At 44.8% G+C, this 19420-nt stretch overlaps 1 protein-coding gene and 1 pseudogene across 1 annotated transcript; one reads left to right on the top strand and one right to left on the bottom strand.

Annotated features, from left to right (window-relative positions):
* The first annotated feature begins 2736 nt into the window (after window positions 1–2736).
* On the top strand, window positions 2737–9124 carry LOC113693154 (pentatricopeptide repeat-containing protein At2g36730-like; annotated as a pseudogene).
* A 3366-nt stretch (window positions 9125–12490) lies between these two features.
* On the bottom strand, window positions 12491–17935 carry LOC140008684 (uncharacterized). The gene is made up of 2 exons (XM_072053535.1): window positions 13367–17935; window positions 12491–13156 (listed from the first exon to the last, which is right to left on the bottom strand). Exons 1-2 carry the CDS (start codon window positions 17933–17935, stop codon window positions 12491–12493), a joined length of 5235 nt encoding a protein of 1744 aa, XP_071909636.1.
* Window positions 17936–19420: the final 1485 nt, after the last annotated feature.

Raw genomic sequence — 19420 nt, 5'->3', positions numbered from 1 at the left:
TACTTTCGAGTCGAGTTCGAGTCAGGAATTTGCGACTTATGGCTCGACAAGTAGCTCGTCGAGCCGGATATATTTAATTAATATATATAATTTAAATAATATATATGTATTATAATTATGAAATAACTGTTATGTGTATAATTTATACTGAATTTACAAATGTACATTTTTCGAGTCGAATCAAAAAGCTTGATTAGACTCGACTTGATAAGGCTTGCCTGAAGTCGAGCCTTATCGAGTCGAGTCTCGAGTTTAAAGGGAGTTCATCAAGTCAAGCCTCAAGTATCGATTTTTTGGACTCAGTCGAGCTCGAGCCTAAGTACATATGAGTCGAGTCGATTATCGAGTATAGCAATATTCGAGCTTGATTTGGCTCGATTACATCCCTAGGCTGCGGTAGTATGAGATTGTCTGTATTCGATTAAGGTCTAGAATCTACCACAGGTTCCCAAACATTTTTATTGAGGATTTTCACATTTGAGGATGACATGTGATGTAACTATGTGCCTAAAGACAGGTGATTGATCCGGTTAAGACACCGATTTCTGGTTTAATCGGTCGAGTCACCGATTCATTGTTTTTAAAAATTAAAAAAAAATTAAAATTCATTATTTCTATTGCCCGGTGATAGTCCTGTGCAGAATAAGCCCAGATTCAAACTTTTCATACCTTCAAGCTTTAGCTTCATCTTTATCATAGAGAGATAAGTTTTAAATCTTAATAAATAAATAAAAAAAGAGAGCTCATCCAAGGATTTTCGTACCTTTAGGCCTCATCTTCATCACAAAGAGATAAGTTTCAAATCTTAAGAGAGAGAGAGAGAGAGAGAGCTCATGCCAATAAGATTTTCACATTTTAGGATTTTTCATAGCTCTTAAGTATTGCTCCATGTTAGTACACAGTTGCGTGTTTAATTGTTACTTAATCAAAGGGTTTGGCAAATGGGTATCTCTGGTCAATCAAGAAAGTTTCACGTCTTAATTTTTTGGCAAAAAAGAATTAATTTGAGAAAGTGTTTAAATGTAGAGATCTAATAACTGTGACGCGGTAGTTTTATTTAATGTCACATGACCCCTTAACATTTTAAAATATTCACTTCACTCCCTAAAATTTTATGTAAAATAGGAACTTGACGGAAAATAGTCTATAGAATGTCGTTGATTGAAATACCAATAGTGTCTTTACTTAAATGATAAACCAATCAACAGTTTAATTACCTTATATAAAAATATATAGGGATTTTATGGATAAATAGAAAAAATACTAGAGGGTAAAATAGACATTTAAACAAATCATACAGGGGTTACATAGAGATTAAGATTTTATTGCATGTGCTTTTAGAGTACATTTGGTATAAATACTGTAACTGATTGTGCATTCCATCTTTTTTCACTTTACATAAAATCATAAGATAGTTATGGGGCTATTTTGAAAATTTAGGAGGTTCATTTGGCATTATGTAAAATTAGAGGGAGCAATTACCCTTAGGATAATGATTGATTCCAATAAACCCCTCAAAAAATCTTTCTCACGTCACATCTCTGAATGTATAATTCAATCAATCGACTCTTGTATAAAATGAAATTTTTTGTCTTTTATTTTTAAAATGTTAACTTTATGTCCCTACAAATTCAAGTTAGCAAATTTTAGTCTTAACTTAGGTTTTTGACTATTTTCTAGTTTGAAATTACCATGTGACCCATATGTAATTATTTTTGATGTACAAAAAAGGTCATATCTCATTTTTGTAATGGCAAAATGAATATGGATTGGATCCAATCCCACTTTTGTAGGGAAAAATGAATATGGTTCAGATCAGATTTTACTTTTTTTTAGGGATAGAAATGAATATAAATCAGATTATTTGTTTAGTTACGAATGGTATTTAACCTTTTTGCTTCTAAGAAAATAATTATATGTGAGTCACGTGATGGATTCAGGATAAAAAGTAATTGAAAACTTACGTTGAAATCAAATTTTACTGATTTGATTTTTTAAGTGACATAAAGTTACTATTTTAAAAGTGAAAAATGAAAAATTTTATTTGACAAAATGTAAGAAACATTTTTAATGATTTTCTCAAAAAAAAAAACTGTCATAACATCTTAAAGACCATTATGCATAACAGACGGACCACGGCTTCGATAATTTCCGCCCAAAACCTTTGAAGCCGAGGTATTGGAACGATCTTATTAGGGCCTATGCAACGTCCAAGGGAGGTTTGCAAAGAGAGGCCCGACGAATTTTCCTGGCAATGAGGCGTTCTGGAGCTTTGCCCAATGGACACACCTTCCCTTTCCTATTCCAGGCGTGTGCTTCCGTCTTAGGTCTCTATGATGGGAGCAGGGGCGTCAATGGGTCGGGTCTGGGTCTAGATTCGACTCGGATTCGATAAATTTTTTTGAATTTGTATTGAAAAATAATTTCGATATTCGGACCTAAATCCAAATTCGTTTACTCTAATAAAAAATGGGTCGGATACGGATTAATTGTGGTTAATAATTATAAAATATAAATATTTCTAAATACATTCTTTTATCAAATTAACAATTTAGTAATGACTTTGTAGATTAATTGTAGTTAGTTTGAAATGACTATTGCGAGTTATTTGTGATTTAACTTTATAATTTGATTTGTTTAAATTTAGAGATTGGATTTATAATTGATTTTGGATTTAATTTTGAAATATTTAAATTTAGACCGGATCCGACCCAGACCCAGTCCGGGATTCTAAGATCAAGACCCGACAGGTATGCAGTCGGTCCGGGTCTACTACATAAAAAATGGGTCCGGTCCGAAATTTTCAATTCCAACCCATTGACACCCTAGATGGGAGGCAGATCCATGTCAGGAAGCGTGGTTTGGATGCAAATGTGTACGTCCAGAATACTTTGATTCACTTTTATGGGTGTTGTGGGAAAATTATCGATGCGCACAAGGCGTTTGATGAAATGTCCTACAGGACTGTAGTATCTTGTAATTCAATTCTTTCTGCTTTCGTTGAAAATTCATGGATCAGAGAAGCAATTGAGGTTTTTTTAAGCATGAGGAGTTCCAGGTTGCTACCGGATGAGACTACTAGGGCGATTCTGCTTTCAATGTGCAGAGATGGGCAACTTGAGTTTGGGAAAATGGATGCATTCTCGAGTTATTGTTACAGCTATGGTTGTCAATTGTCAGTTGGGCACAGCTCTCGTTGACATGTATGGAAAATGTGGAATTGTGGGTTATGCTAGACTCGTTTCCAATGGGATGAGTGAGCGAAATATCTGGACTTGGAGTGCCATGATTATGGAATTAGCTCAGCGTGGTTTTGCTTTTCAAGCCCTTCAACTCTTCAAGGCCATGAAGAACTATTTGATTGAACTAATTATGTAACCTATCTCGGGGTCCTTTGCGCTTGTGGCCATGTGAAATGACTGCGCTAGAGCCAAGGCAGTTACAAGTCGGGAAGTTAGTTGAGAAGTTAGTTGAGGAAGGAATATTGCAATGACAGCTGGCGCAATTTAGTTACTGTTAGTTACTTCAATTTGTTAGACCATCAGAATCTATATATCTATATAAATTTGAGAAGGCCACACATCTTCTCACTACCGATTCTATTTTTCTAGCATCTCACATTAAATTTAATTTATAAAATATATTTCTCTTAACTTCTACATCTACTATTCACATTTGAAATTGTTAATTACTTTTTAAAATCATTTCATTTCAAATTGTTGGTTAATGTGCATGTTATCCTATTTGAACTTCAACCTAACACGTTTCCAATTGCCCTGCGTTATCTATGATTCTACTCCAATCAAAACTTCTATAAGACCATGACAAGAGATAACAAATATTACATCCTTTCATGCTTTCTTATTAATTTAAATAAGTAAGATTATTTACACTCCATTTTTGTTATTCACACGTTAATAATCATTTTGATCATATAGTTTTCATTAATTAGACTATATGATAAAACAAATGGTGGAATTGCAAATAATAAAAAATGGAGTGTAAATAACATTTTCCTAAGTAAAAAGTGGCTTCCATGCCTTTCTAATTTAAATAAGTAAGAAGTGGCTCCACTTATATAGGAATTTGGTTTGAAGTTTATTAGTGGAAGGGTAAACAAAGAGAAAACATTCCCAAACTTAGTAAAAGTAAAAAAGTAATGATAATATTTTATCTTTTAATTTAGTAATCCTAAGTAAAAGAGCAAAATTAAATAGAAAACAAAAAGGAAATAATGTCATGGATTTAAAAAATCAAAAATGGTACCATTCATTAAATTTAAATTATGAAATCACTAAATAAAAAACAAAGTACTACTGGCCTTTCAACGTGGAATTTTTTTTTTGAAATATTCATTTTTGATAAAAAAAAATAATGATAATAACAACACCAATTCTACCAAAAATTTTTAAAAAAGTAACATTATAGTTTAAGAGAAAAATGTAGAACATTCGACCCTAAAATACTACTTAATTTGTATATATCTGACCCAAATTTGACCCTGATTAGATTTGAATAAGAGTGCAAAACCCAAATACTAAGGATAACTTTTGGTATCATTAATTATTTTATGTATTCTTATTGCTGTCTTCATATGTAACTATGTATTTGCTATGTCAAATATATATATATATATATATATATATATTGATTGTAGCACTTGAGAATATTATAGATATTATCAGTTTTTCATTTCCATTTTTAGATACTAATAATTGCAACCATTGTAATCAATTTTCAATTTTATATTTTCATTATGATAGATAAAGTTAAATCTATTGCGTCGCAGAAATATGAATTTAGAGGTTGGATATGGGAGGAGAAGGGAGGGAAGAAAATGGCGAGGAGTTGAAAGTGGTGGAGAAAGGTTGAAGAAGAAATGTGAGTTATAAGAATGGGTGGAGAAGAGAGAGAAGAATAAATGAGATTATAGGAATATGACAGAGATGACAAAAAAATAATAATAGAGAGAGTAGTACCATGATAGAAGATACGAAAGTCGTAGGATGTGTCTCACGACTAACTGGCGGAGAAGAAAAGAGGAAAATGATGGTGATTTTTAATAATTTTGAGATTTCTAAAAACATATATTACATAGATTTTTTTTTTAAAATATACGTTAAAGTTTATGAAAAATGCTAATCTAAATGCAATCAACAATTTTAGCGGTACATGATAGGAGAAAGATTTTTTTTTCTAAAATGGAAGAAAATAAATTGGTTATAATTAATTTTTTTTATTATAAGTTTTGATATATGAGTATAACATCTATGTTTTGTTGAGTACTGATAAATTGATTTTTTTTTTTTAGAAAAATCTTCTCACCTAACCATCTCCTTAAATACGTTGACAATTCCTCTATCATGTAAATTATTATAAATTAAAAAATTTTCCACATATTAAACATACACTTCTTTAAAATTTTTAGTTTATATATATATTATTCTGTACCACAATATATAAATATATACACTATTATTTTGATTTGAAATATAATCCCGTGCATAACTCGGGTCAAAATACTAGTTTGTATAAAACACTGAGAGTAGAGAATGCAGAGGCAATTGTGAATAGTTGTAGTCATCTTCTTCCTCCATCAATAATACTTCCATATCTCTCTCTCCATTCTTTCTGTCTTCCTTCTAATTCTTTTCTTGCATCTATTTCTTTCTTGTTGGAACCATTACACCATGCTGGACTGGTGGATTATGGCGTCGCCTCTTTCACGACATGGAACACATTCACGGGATCAAACCCATGATGGCACATAGTGGAGTCATGGTAGACATCTTTGGCCGCGCTGGAAATCTTGAGGAAGCTTATTATTTCATTTTAAGTATGCCGATTATGGCTGATGCAATTATATGGAGGACGTTGCTTAGCGCCTGCAACATTCATGACATTAATGATCGTACTAGGCTGGCAGAAAAGGTTAGACAAAAGTCACTTGAATTAGAACCAAGAGGAGTGGCAATCTTGTAATGGTAGCGAACAAATACGCTGAAGTTGGCATGTGGGAGAAAGCAGAAGGCATAAGAAGCAGTATGAGGAACAGAGGACTAAAGAAGATGGTTGGGGAGAGTTGTATAGAGATCGGTGGTTCAATCTTTAGATTCTTTTCCGGGAATGATTTTCAAGTGGCTAATAGGGAAATCTTCTTGTTAATAGACCGACTGAATTCGCATACAAGAATGATGGTTAACTGTCATAAATGACTCTTAAAAGAAAAAAAAGAAAAAGAAACCACCAGTGAAGCTCACAACGATGACCCTTTTTACAGCCAAATCTTGCACTAGTCCTCGCATCAAATACAGTTGAGGAACATGGATTCCGATTACTAGAGACCATGATTATGGTCATTGTAAGCCGCTGCGTGCCCCTTATGCTTACCATGAATCATGCTTCTGATTCAAGGTAAAAAGAATTGAAACATTTTCTTCGGGGCTACAAAGTGGCATCTAGGTTTAGTTTAGAATAAAAATAAATAATTTCTTGAAAAGTAATCATTGTAAAATTCTTACACGGGGCAGAAATTTTCATTAGTTTTAAGAAGGAGAAGCATATAGAAGTGTGAAATTTGTAAATTTCTCAAGTGCCAATGGGGATTACAAAATTATGGAATGGAGGGGCAATAGTGTACTTTTAAAAAATTCATGGGGTGTAAATATGGTGAAAATTTAAAATTATTAGAAAATTTTAAACCTTTTATACAATTTTCTAAAACTTGAGGAGGGCCAATTGCCCACTCTCAAGTATATGTGGTTCCACCACTGCACCATTGTTGATTGATAGGTTGCAATTTTATTATTTATTTTATTATTAATTTTTCCTATTACCTGATTCGATATAGATTAATTGTTGGATTCTACTCACCTTTAGTATTTGGCATATATTTCAAGGAGTAGAACGAAAATATCATAATAAGTGTTAATTTGACAGTTATCAGGAAAGAGTTCAAGTAATAGGCATTCAAGATATTTTTGGAACAAGGAGACACAAGTCCTTTTTGATAATTTGCGAAAGATAGAATAAAAGGAGGAAAGGAACAAGGGTTGAGTCTGCTTCTTCTTCCTCCGGAGTCCTCTCCGCAAGGGGGGCGCCGCACAGAGCCGCTGCAAGGAGGAGGCAGACTTAGATAGGAATTAGAGAGGACTTCTTTAAGTTGCTTTTGTTGACTTTTCTTTGGTTGGCTTTTGGCTTAACCTCAACTCTCGTATGTCAGAGGCCATAAGAAAGCAAAGAAATCATTCTCTGTAGCAAGTTTTCTTTTTGACTTTAACCTTTCGTCCTTTGTGGCTCTCTTGCCGCATATGCCTGGAACAATTAGGACAATAGCTACTGCTTTCTTTACACTTTTGCATGGGTTTTTCGCACCAAATATGAATTAATCTTCTCACTCTAGTCAATGAATAACGGAGGCTTTGGTTCGCCTAAAACTTGTGAAATCGATTTAATTTTATTTTTTCCTTTTATTCATTGGTATTCGCATATTCCTTACTTGCAATATTTATGATTATTTAATTAATTGATTGTTTTGGATCCGAATAATTAGTTAACTTGATAATCTACTGTCAATTAAGGCATTAAATTCGTAATTGTTTAATTGTCTTGAATTAGGGATAACTGGCATGATTAAATTTGTGTCAGGAGGGATACGCGGGCTAATCTAAAATAACTCTGGTAGTGTGTTATTTGGTTAGAATAGGGCTCCTCTAATACGTAAGGCAATTGGGGAATTAAATCTTACGGGCGTACCTAGGATTATTTCTCAATTAGAGTAGTGGTTAACGGGCGTACCTTAATCACCGACACAGTAAGGAGGGGTTGACTGTCATCGCTTGTTTGGCAGTTATAACATATTTATTAGTAAATAATTGGATTTGGCTTTACTTCGATGATCAATTAGGTGAACCATTACTGAAATTATTTCTTGGCTAGATCTTTAATTATCACCCATTTGATTTTAGTAATTTGTTATTTAATTTGTAGTAGGTTCTTAGATTTTATTTGAATTTCTTTGATTGTCACCTCCTGCACAAAAACACCCCCTTTGTTACTATGAATTTGAAATGAAACAGTTACACCCAATTCCTGTGGATTCGACCCTACTTACCATTATTTACAAAAATTAATTTTAGTTGAACAGGTTTTTATTATTGCACAGGCTGACAACCTGTCATTGATCTGCAAGAATCCACAACTATAGTGGTTTCCATCTTCCCCCCACCATGTCACTTGTTTAGCTTAGCTTGGTTTTGCTCGAAACAAAGCAAGAAAAGGGAAACCAAAACCCCAGGCCTAGGAAGGCGAAAATGGGAGGCGGAAGAGACTTTTATTTAGCGAACTATCTAACTGATCTCTTACACAAAACTATGGCAGCGAGGCCTTTAGATAGATAGACCATACAATCCTACAAGGAAAAAAATTACATCGCACTAACAATGGGAGAGGCCCTGTGGCAAGCGCGGCTGGTTATTAAATGCGGTAGTATTCTGTACGTCACCGGTTCAAATCCTGCCACGATATTGTGCTTGCGTCCTTGGACCCTTACAGATTATTTGAAAGTCAGATGGGAGAGTTAAAAATGATCTAATTAGTGCCCATACGACCTAAATTGGTTATTAGGGTCCTTACAGATTATTTGCCCTAGCTAATCATAATAGAAACTGAAGAGGTGATTTTTGGTGGGTAAATGGGCCGACCTAAATCAGTCCTCTCTGAGATGAAGTGAGGTGAACTCCTGTGTCCGAAGTCAACCTCCTTGTCCGAAGTGAATGGCGGGGCTTCTCCCCTGAGATCACTCCGACGATCAAGTTAGTATGAGAACGAGAATAATGAGAATATGAGTTAATGAACAGTGTAGGCTTACTTGTTGGGAGTGTGAGTGAGGTATTTATAGAAGAGTAGAGTAGAGGACAGAGCGGAGGGCTTATGCTGGTGGGACCCACCATCTGGTCATTACGGCTCTGTCCCGTGTCAGGAGGTCTGACTCTGACACTGTAGCTGCCTGAGCATGATGACGGGGAGTATTGTGCAGGTGCCATTAAGTGCCTCCAGTACTTTTCAGATAAAGCACTGGTCCTGGGTGATGTCAGATGATTTGACATCATCAGCGTGCAGCTGAGGTGGGGGTGCCGAGGTCGGCTACACAATAGGCTAGGGAAACGGCCGAGGCCGAGCTCAGGGATGATGCCCGGGACATGGATGAGCTCCGATGAGGGACGAGGTGAGTTCACCTCGGCCACTCGGGATGGCCGAGGTGAACATCCTCAATAAGCCCCCCAAGCCTTGGATGCTCCGAGCAAGGGAGGTGCCGAGGCTTCCTTGTGCTGAAGTCATGAAGAGTCGAGGTCCCGAAACCGCTCCGGAAGATGCGGGGACGCGACACGTGGGCGAGTCAGTTGATAGGACGTGGTCACTGGTAACCGTCGCGTCGTGAAGTAGTGGGACGTTTCGTGCAGTGGGTGTCAGCCGAAAGGACGGGGCATTAATGAAGAGAGAGAGAGACAGAAGAGCAGGTACTCAGTATCTTGAATTCGAAGAGTTGCCGCCTTTCCGTATTCTGGCTGCCTCTTCGGGTTCTGGCCCTCCCCTATAAATAGGGGGTCCTTTTCACCGCATGGCCCATCATTTTCTTCCTCTGCCTGGGACTTGCCAAATTTACGTCTGTTGCCGAGATCAATCCTGCCAGCCGAAGTCACAGCCGAAGTCATCCACTTCGTCCAGTTCCGTAGACAATAGTAAGTATCCCTTTTCTTTCTTATCTCGTCTTTCACTCATGGCCAAAACGGCTAAAACCCACAAGGAGACCGTGACACCGGGCTACCAGACCGAGGTGAGGCCGGATCCGGAGGAAGAAGCGACGACATCCAGCTCGGAGGGTTCAACACCGAGTTCAGAGGGGTCGACCGAGGTGAGGGTCGGAGAGACAGCCTCAGAGTTGGAGTCGTCTGAGATGAGCGAAGAGGGTTCCGTGGTGGACTATAACGAGGAGCTCGGTGTCGAGATTCCGCACGATGAGAACATATTGGAGCCCGTTGCTCCTAAGGATGTGGCCAACATTGACTTTGGCAAGATGCCGAAGTTTAGGAGTCGCGTAGGACGAGATAGGGCCCAGAAGGTAGTGAACAAGTACCCATTCCGGCCGGGGTACGAAATTCTGCCGCCCGAGGTGGATGACACAGCCGCGAAACCCCCTTACGGCATGGTGGCCGTCTACATTCAACAGCTGGAGGCCGGGTTGAGGATGCCGACGTCGAGGTTCCTCAGGGATTTGCTTCGTCACTTCGGTGTGAGGATCACCCAACTCACCCCGAACGCGATCCGCATCATCGTGGGGTTCGAGATGCTTTGCCGACATCAGGAGGTGACTCCCTCCGTCGACCTCTTCCGCCGATGCTATACTCTCAAGGCGCACGGGACGGATAAAGGATGGTTTTATGTTGGCAATCGAAACAATGCCATCCCGAATTTGGTGATCGGTGCTCCCAACTCGATCAAGAACTGGAAGCGCGACTACTTCTTCGTGTCCGGAGTGGACTTCCCGAGGGGTTTTTGGTGGAGGCCAATTAAGGCGAAAGCCGACCCCTCGGCGGGGGATGCCGAAGAGGAATCCTTCCAGAAGTTGATGAAGTCGGGACTTCGGCTGTTCAGCCATGATTACCCCGAAGCCGTGCTCGTGGATGGGGGGATAAGTCGAGCCGCGATCAATACTACCAAAGCTCCCTTCTTTTCCACTGAACTTGAGAAGCCTTGTAATTTTCTTTCATGACTTTTCTTTTCATTTTGGCTAAGTCATATGATAATATTTATTTCTTGTGCAGTGACTAAACTGTCTGACCTCGTCGTCTCTGGCTCGTCCGAAGTGGCCAAGAGGCAGAAGATGAAGAGCTCGGACGAGACGTCGGCCCCTCCGCCGAAGAAGAAGAAGTCACCAGGATTGGCTATCCAGACTTCGGCAGCCAAAAGTACTCCCACCCCGGCAAGCCAAAGCAGCTCAGCCGCCGCGGCTACTGGGTCCACCTCGTCTGTGCCAGAGGGGGTGCCCTTTGGAGCCGTCGCGGCACTTCCGCCTCCTCATGGCCGAGGCAAGCAGTTAAAGGCTCCGGTCAATCCAGTTTCGGGGACCTCGCTATGGAATCGTTTCCATAGCCCCCCGGTGTTTCCCGGGGAAGATAAGACGCACCCCGGCGGGCATTGGTGTCCGGACTGGAAGATTTCGCTCAATGACAGGTGCCAGAATCCTCGGGTTGCCCGAGAACTAGTCATGCACTCCCCCTTGCCCAGGGATTTGGAGTTCATGAAGAAGCTTTCCCCAGCTGAGCTGGTGCAAAGCCTTATGGTGACCACGGCTTCCACCTCAGCCTTCGCGGCCGAGATGACACACCGATATTGTGCTCTGGTCGATGAGCAGGACACCGGCAAGCTACAGAACCAGATCTCCAAGTTGGAAAAAAAACTGGCGGTGTCCGAGTCTGAGAAGGCCGAGCTTGAAAGGCGGCTTAAGGAGGCCGAGGTGAAGGATGAGGAGGCCGTGGCTACTGTCAACAGTCTCAGATCGGCTCTCGAAGAAGAGCAGAAGAGGGGGGACGAGGCGAAGAAGTCCCACCAGCAAGCCCTTGACAGTGCTGGAGCATCGGCCGTGGACGCATTCCGGAGGTCTGAGGCCTTCACCAGGGATCTCGGCCAACTGCTCACGCCGAACTTCATGTTTGGCTTCACATCAGCCATAGACGAGGCTGCAGCTCATCTCTCTCCCGAAGCCTTGGAGTCTCTGAAAAATCATGCCAGTTACAACGAGGACTCCAAGGAGTTGTGCGACCGGATGGCTGAGGGCCTCCAAGCTGGAAGGAACCTGGCCGAGGTCCAGGCCGAGTTCAACAAATGGCTGTCCGAACTCGACGACGTGTTCGAGGAGGTGGAAGTAGAGGAAGCTGAGGGAGACGAAGCCGGGGGGGACGAAGTCGGAGGGGACACCGGCAAAGAGCCTGAAGATGAACACCCCGGCGGAAAAGAGGCCGAAAAGAAGGCTGCCCAGGAGGGAGCCAAGACCGGGGATGGAGTCGAGACGGGGGTCTAGGCTCATAGGCTTTAGGGGGTGGCCGAGGTGGACGAAGTCGGAGGGGACACCGGCAAAGAGCCTGGAGATGAACACCCCGGCGGAAAAGAGGCCGAAGAGAAGGCTGCCCAGGAGGGAGCCAAGACCGGGGATGGAGTCGAGACGGGGGTCTAGGCTCATAGGCTTTAGGGGGTGGCCGAGGTGGAGAGTGCTTAGTAGCATTCGGACCTCAGCCTTGTATTTTTGTAGCACTCTTTTCTATTGAATGAAAGCCTTTCTCTTCTCATCTCAGCGTTTTTTGTTTCTTGCTTTGACTTCATCCCTTGTTTGTCCCCCTTATTTTTTAATAACGGATGTTGGGCATCATATTGTTGAAAAATAACTAAATAGCTGAAATCAACTTTGATGAAATAACTGAATGAAGTCACAACTTCAAGCATAATACAACCTAAGGTTCTCGGCGTGCCAAGACCTCGGCACTAATGAGCCATCTCGGTAACTCAGTTTACAATACCCCTTAGGGTCAGATTCCACAACTCGGTAAGGGCCTTCCCATTTCGGGCATAATTTCCCTTGCGGTTCAGCTCGGCTGACTGAATTTTTTTTGAGAACCAAGTCTCCAGGACGGAATCTACGATGTCTGACACGGGCATTGTAATAGTGTGCCAGTGTGTTCTTGTATGAAGCTATCCGGGCTGAGGCGAGCTCCCTTCGCTCTTCGACGAGGTCGAGGTCCAGCAACCTCTCTTCGTCGTTCACCTCGGCGGCATAGACTGCCAGCCGAGGGTTGGGGGTAAGGATCTCAGCCGGGATGACAGCCTCGGCACCGTAGGTCAGGGAGAATGGGGTCTCTTGCGTCGCTGACCTCGGCGTGGTCCGATACGACCACAAGACACTGGGGAATTCCTCCACCCAAGATGACCCAACTCGGTGTAGTCGGGTCCTGAGACCATGCAGGAGAGTTTGGTTGAAGTTTTCTGCTTGACCATTGGCCTGAGGGTGGCCTACCGAAGTGAAGTGTTGTTTGATGCCGAGGTTCTCGCACCAAGTCTTGAACGGGTTCTCGGCAAATTGTCTCCCATTGTCCGAGATGATGATCTGAGGTATGCCGAAGCGGCAGACAATGCATTTCCAAAAGAACTTTTGAATGGCCAGCCCCGAGATGATCCGAAGTGGCTCGGCCTCGACCCACTTAGTGAAGTAGTCCACAGCGGTCACTAGGAAGGTATAACCCCCGACGGCTTAAGGGAAAGGACCTATGATGTCTGTCCCCCATTGCTCAAACGGCCAGGGTGAAGTGATGGGGACCATGAAGTTGGAAGGCTGGTGGTGCTCGGGTGCGTGGACTTGGCAGGAAGGGCAGCCGAGAACGAGGTCCTGGGAGTCTTGCCGAAGTGACGGCCAGAAATATCCAAGGAGCATAGTCTTCTTGGCTAACATCCTGTGGCCGACGTGAGCTCCGCACAGGCCTTCGTGGATCTCGTGGAGGACATGACGTCCGGCCTCGGGAGTGACACACCTCAGCCATGGGCCGAGGTAAGAGCGTTTGTATAGTTCTCCATCGCGGAGAGCGTACCGAGCCGCCTTGCGTTGTATTCTTCTCGCCTCGGCTCGGTCTTCAGGGAGTGTTCCCTGACTCAAGAAGAGGATGAACGGGGTCATCCAAATATCTTCGGAGTGCACGGGGCAGGCCATCTCTTCCACATATCCGGGTTCACTCAGAACTTCCACTAAGACCGTTTTGTTGAGGTCAGAGAATGAAGTGGAGGCCAGCCAGGATAAGGCGTCGGCTCGCTTATTCTGGGACCGGGGGATTTTTTGGATTTCGAATGACTTGAAGTATGCGGTGAGTTGGTGAACTTTGGAGAGGTACCTTTGCATGGTCTCATCCTTAGCCTCGTATTCACCGAGAACTTGGCGTACCACGAGTTGGGAGTCACTGCGGACGTGGATTTGTTGGGCGCCGAGCTTGCGGGCTAGCTGGAGTCCAGCGATTAGAGCCTCGTACTCGGCTTCATTGTTGGTGGCCGGGAAGTCAAAACGGAGGGCGTACGAGCACACCTCCCCCTGAGGTCCTTCCAGGAGCAGTCCGGCTCCACAGCCGTCTCCATTAGAGGATCCATCGACATACAATGTCCACAGGAATGAGGTGGACACCTCGGCTAAGGCTGAGGTGGACTCCGGACCTTCCGTGAAGGTGAGCTCAGCAAGGAAGTCAGCCAAAGCTTGAGCTTTTATGGCGGTGCGTGGCTCGTAGGACAAGTCATATTCTCCCAATTCGACAGCCCACTTGGTGAGGCGACCAGAAGTTTCGGGTCGCACCAATATTTGCCGAATAGGCTGGTCAGTCCTGACCGAGATAGGATGGGCTAAGAAGTAGGGTTTCAACCGCCGAGCGGCGTGGACTAGTCCCAGCACCAGTTTCTCCACCTGAGTGTATCGAGTCTCCGGCCCGCGAAGAGCTCGGCTGACGTAGTAGACCGGCACTTGGGTGCCCTCATCTCGGATGAGCACAGCGCTGACAGCCTCGTCGGCTGCAGAGAGGTAGAGGTAGAGCTTTTCCTCGGGCCGAGGTGAAGCAAGGGTAAGTAGATGATGCAAGTACTGCTTCAGCTGGTCGAAAGCAGCCTGACACTCCTCAGTCCAGGCGAACTGGTCAGCCTTTTTTAGCACCTTAAAGAAGGGCAGAGCTTTCTCGGCGGATTGGGACAGGAAGCGATTCAGCGCGGCCAGGCGTCCATTCAATCTTTGGACTTCTCGGATGTTCGGAGGTGGGGACATGTCCTGAATGGCCTTGATTTTGTCGGGGTTGGCCTCGATTCCCCGGTGGGAAACCAGATACCCCAAGAATTTTCCCGAGGTGACGCCGAAGACGCACTTCTTGGGATTCAGCTTCATCCTCGAGTCTCGCAGGACCCCGAAGACTTTCCTCAAGTCTGACAGGAAGGATGAAGTGGCGAGACTTTTGACGAGGATGTCGTCCACGTAGGCCTCCACATTGCGGTCGATCTGATTCTTGAAGAGTCGGTTGATCAGCTTTTGGTAGGTCGCCCCGGCGTTCTTTAGCCCGAAGGGCATAGTAGTGTAACAATAAGTACCTTGGTCGGTGTAGAACGCCGTTTTCTCTTGGTCCTCTTCATTCATTCCTATTTGATGATACCCTTTGAAGGCATTTAGGAAACAGAGGACTTCATACCCCATCGCCGAGTCGACGAGGGCGTCTATCCTTGGCAGGGGATAGCAATCTTTGGGGCAGGCCTTGTTGAGGTCGGTGAAGTCTACACACATTCTCCATCCACCGGTGTCCTTTTTAACCATAACTGGGTTGGACAGCCAGGTGGGATATTGGATCTCGTGGATCATTTTAGCCGGCAAGAGCTTGTCGACTTCATCCGAGATGGCCTTGCTACGTTCGGGGCCGAAGTGCCTTCGCTTCTGCCGCACAGGTCGGGCCTGTGGGTTAACGTTGAGTTGGTGAGTCATGAGCTCGGGTGGCACTCCGACTACTTCATCTGCGGACCACGCGAAGATGTCCCGGTGGTCCTTGATCAGGGAGATCATTTCTTCTTTCAGGGGTGAGGGGAGTCCGACCCCTACTTGGACCACTTGGTCAGAGTTCACTTCATCCAAGACCACTAGTTCCACCTCATCCCCAGGCTCAAGCCTATTGGGCTCTCCTGCCTTCTGAGGGTCGATGCAGTCTATGGAGAGGACAGCCGGCCTCTTTTCTTCTGACCTCGGCGGGGGCTGAGGTCCGACTGCAGCTTGGATGGTGGCGAGGTAGCATTCTCGGGCGGCGCCCACGTCGCTGCTCACCTCGGCCACACCCTCTGGTGTTGGAAACTTGAAACTCAAGTGGTAGGTGGAATATACGGCTCTCAAGGCATTGAGCGTGGGCCGGCCTATCAGCATGTTGTAAGGAGAGTCCGCTTTGACCACTGCAAAGCTGACAGGCACAGTTCGGTAACGGGGATGACGCCCGATAGTCACCATTAAATTCACCATGCCCTTCGGGTGGACGACGTGTCCCCCGAAGCCGACAAGGGGAGTTCTGACCGGAGTGAGTTGCTCCCGGGTCAACTTCAAACTCTCGAAAGTTCGGTAGTACATGACGTCTACCGAGCTTCCGGGGTCAACGTAGACCTTTTTGACTATATAGTTATTTGTGAGGACCTCAATCACTAGGGTCTCGTGATTGCTGGAGGCGGCGGGGACAGGGTCACGGGGACCATAGGTTATCACCTCGGACAGTCTCGAGCTCGGCTCGGCCACATCCATGCCGGCTTGGCGGTAGGTCCGCTTTCGGGAGTTCTGGCTGTCTCCTCCCGTGGGCCCACCTGAGATGGTGTTGATCACCCCGGCTATGTTTGGGCCGTAGCCTGGTGATCCGTCACGTGGAGGCATCTGATCCCCCTTGTGGTTCTCAGGATCTCGGCAATTAAGCTTGGTGTCCCGCCTGTCCTCTCGGCGAGGACCTCGGCTCTCCCGGTGGGAGGCACTTCGGTTGAAGCTTCCGTCTTTGCGGATGAACTGCTTCAGGTATCCTTGTCGGATCAGGTTTTCGATCTCTCGTTTCAGATCGTTGCAATCTTCAGTCTCGTGCCCAACGTCTCGGTGGTAGGCGCAGTAGAGGTTGGAGTTCCTCTTATCTCTCCTCCAAGGGATTTCAGGAGGTGTTCGGCCGAGGTGATTTTGCCTCATCACCGCCAAGACGTGAGACCGACTAGAATTGAGCGGGGTCAGCTCGGCGTCCGAGGTGGACGATCTCCCTTTCACTATTCGATCAAAGACACTCCGGCGGTCTCGGAGTTGGTTTGAAGTGCCACTTGGGCCGGGTTCACCTCGGCTGGTGTCTCTCCTCCGGGGATTTTGCCCCGTACGAGAGGCTTGGGCCTCTCGCTTCATGCGGTTTACATCCTCACTTCGGATTCCCTGGTCCACTCTGTCCCAGAGTTCCCGAAGTGTACGGGGGTAATCCCGATGGATTTCGGTATTAAAAGTCCCTGCCACCAACACATTGGTGAAGGCGGCGAGGGTTACCTGCTCGTTCTGATCAGGTATCTGCACATTCTCATCATTGAACCTTTGAGCATACGAGCGAAGGGACTCGCCCTGACCCTGTTGCAGGTTCAAGAGGTAAGCTGAAGTCTTGGTGATTGGTCGGGATGATACAAAGCGGTGGATGAACCGGTCTATCAGCTCGTCCAGAGAGGAAATGCTCCCTGGTTCCAGACTCCAGAACCACTTCCGGGCAGTTCCATGTAGGAAGATGGGGAAAGCTCGGCAGATCACAGCGTCGGGGACGCAGTAGAGTCGGAATGCAGAGATGAAGGCGCGGAGGTGATTCTCGGGGTCACCTCGGCCGTCATAGGTGGGCAAATTTGGAAGCTTGAAGTTCGGGGGTACCATCTCCCCATTGATGTCATCAGTAAAGGGCGGAGCCCTCATGTAGTCAGAAGTTAGGCCCCCGGGGCGCCGAGGTGGGTCCTCAGCTCGTTTCCCCAACAGTCCCCGAGAAAACGCCCGGGAGATGGAGGCAAGTTTAGACGTCGCCTTGGAGGAGGCGCGCCTGGAGGTACTCCGAGAGAGTCGCCCCTCATCTGAGTCTTCACCCGAAGGTACCTCAGGGGACTTCGTCGGCCTCCTCTTGGAGGACTCGGCCTTTTCTTTCCCCTGTCTTTTGAGGTACCTTCCTAGCTCCTCAAAAATGGTAGGGTTGTGTGATACGAACTCGGCCATCTTGGCGATGGCCTCCTCGTTGTTAGGCTGGGTCCTCGGGGACCCTTGCTCTTCAGAAATGCGATCTTGCTGGGCTCCCGAGGTCTGCCCAGCCCCAGTTGAGGGAACTCGACCACTTCTGGAGCGCGTGGATCTCATTTTAGTAATAGTAGTCTCGTTCCCACAGACGGCGCCAATTGAAGAGGTGATTTTTGGTGGGTAAATGGGCCGACCTAAATCAGTCCTCTCTGAGATGAAGTGAGGTGAACTCCTGTGTCCGAAGTCAACCTCCTTGTCCGAAGTGAATGGCGGGGCTTCTCCCCTGGGATCACTCCGACGATCAAGTTAGTATGAGAACGAGAATAATGAGAATATGAGTTAATGAACAGTGTAGGCTTACTTGTTGGGAGTGTGAGTGAGGTATTTATAGAAGAGTAGAGTAGAGGACAGAGCGGAGGGCTTATGCTGGTGGGACCCACCCTCTGGTCATTACGGCTCTGTCCCGTGTCAGGAGGTCTGACTCTGACACTGTAGCTGCCTGAGCATGATGACGGGGAGTATTGTGCAGGTGCCATTAAGTGCCTCCAGTGCTTTTCAGATAAAGCACTGGTTCTGGGTGATGTCAGATGGTTTGACATCATCAGCGTGCAGCTGAGGTGGGGGTGCCGAGGTCAGCTACACAATAGGCTAGGGAAACGGCCGAGGCCGAGCTCAGGGATGATGCCCGGGACACGGATGAGCTCCGATGAGGGACGAGGTGAGTTCACCTCGGCCACTCGGGATGGCCGAGGTGAACATCCTCAGAAACCCAAACAACAAAACACCAAAACATGCTTGAAGTGTCTAGCTATCACAGACAGTCAATGTTTTCAAACCCGAACCGTCAATCGAACCGGTGAGGTGAAAGGGTCGAGGTTCAACCGGTCGGACCGGTTCAACCGGGGTTCAATAAATAAATAAATATATATATATATATATATATAGACACACACACCTATGCATAGAATAAGATATAAATACTAAACCACAATACTGTAATTGTTTTAGAATTTACTGCAATTGCAACAGGGAAAATTTGGTGTATTGAGAAAAAAAATAAAAAAAACCCCATCTCCATCACCACTAGGAATGGCAACCGGGGGGGGGGGTGGAGTCCCTCATCCCGTTGCCCAAACATTCCCCCCTCGTCGGTGCCTACTTGGGCTAAATAGAATAAATGTATAATTAGTAAAAGTGTAATTGGTAATTCAGTATAAATGTATTAGTATATATGTAATGCACATGCCAAACTCAAGCTGAAATTGGGCTATCCAACCAATTGTACCTGATTGAAAACTTTATAATAGCACAAGAGGTGAATTGATTCAATTAGACATTCATGTGAAAAAGAAACATTTTTTGAGGGGGTGGGGGGTTTAATTAGAATTAACCCTTATGGTGACTATGGGTGACTAGTGTAATAACATGAAGAAGAAGGGCAACTTTTTTGAATGTGACCAACGTAAGATGAAGCAAGATGGGAAAGTTAAAAAGTGGGGTCGGCTATTGATATTTCAGCTTTCCGGAAAGTGCCAAATTCCAATTCCTTGATGAGAGTTGGCGCCAGAGGAAGGGAGAAAAGATGCACGTAAGGATGAAGCAACT

This window comes from Coffea arabica, chromosome 6c, assembly GCF_036785885.1.
Source record: "Coffea arabica cultivar ET-39 chromosome 6c, Coffea Arabica ET-39 HiFi, whole genome shotgun sequence".
Taxonomy (NCBI): domain Eukaryota; kingdom Viridiplantae; phylum Streptophyta; class Magnoliopsida; order Gentianales; family Rubiaceae; genus Coffea; species Coffea arabica.
This window is presented reverse-complemented; position numbering and strand designations above follow the sequence as displayed.

Coding starts and splice junctions, on each gene's coding strand:
- LOC140008684 (XM_072053535.1), bottom strand. CDS start 17,935: ATGAGATCCACGCGCTCCAGAAGTGGTCGAGTTCCCTCAACTGGGGCT. Junction 13,157..13,366: donor ACCAGCCTTCCAACTTCATG/GTCCCCATCACT, acceptor GGCATACCTCAG/ATCATCATCTCGGACAATGG.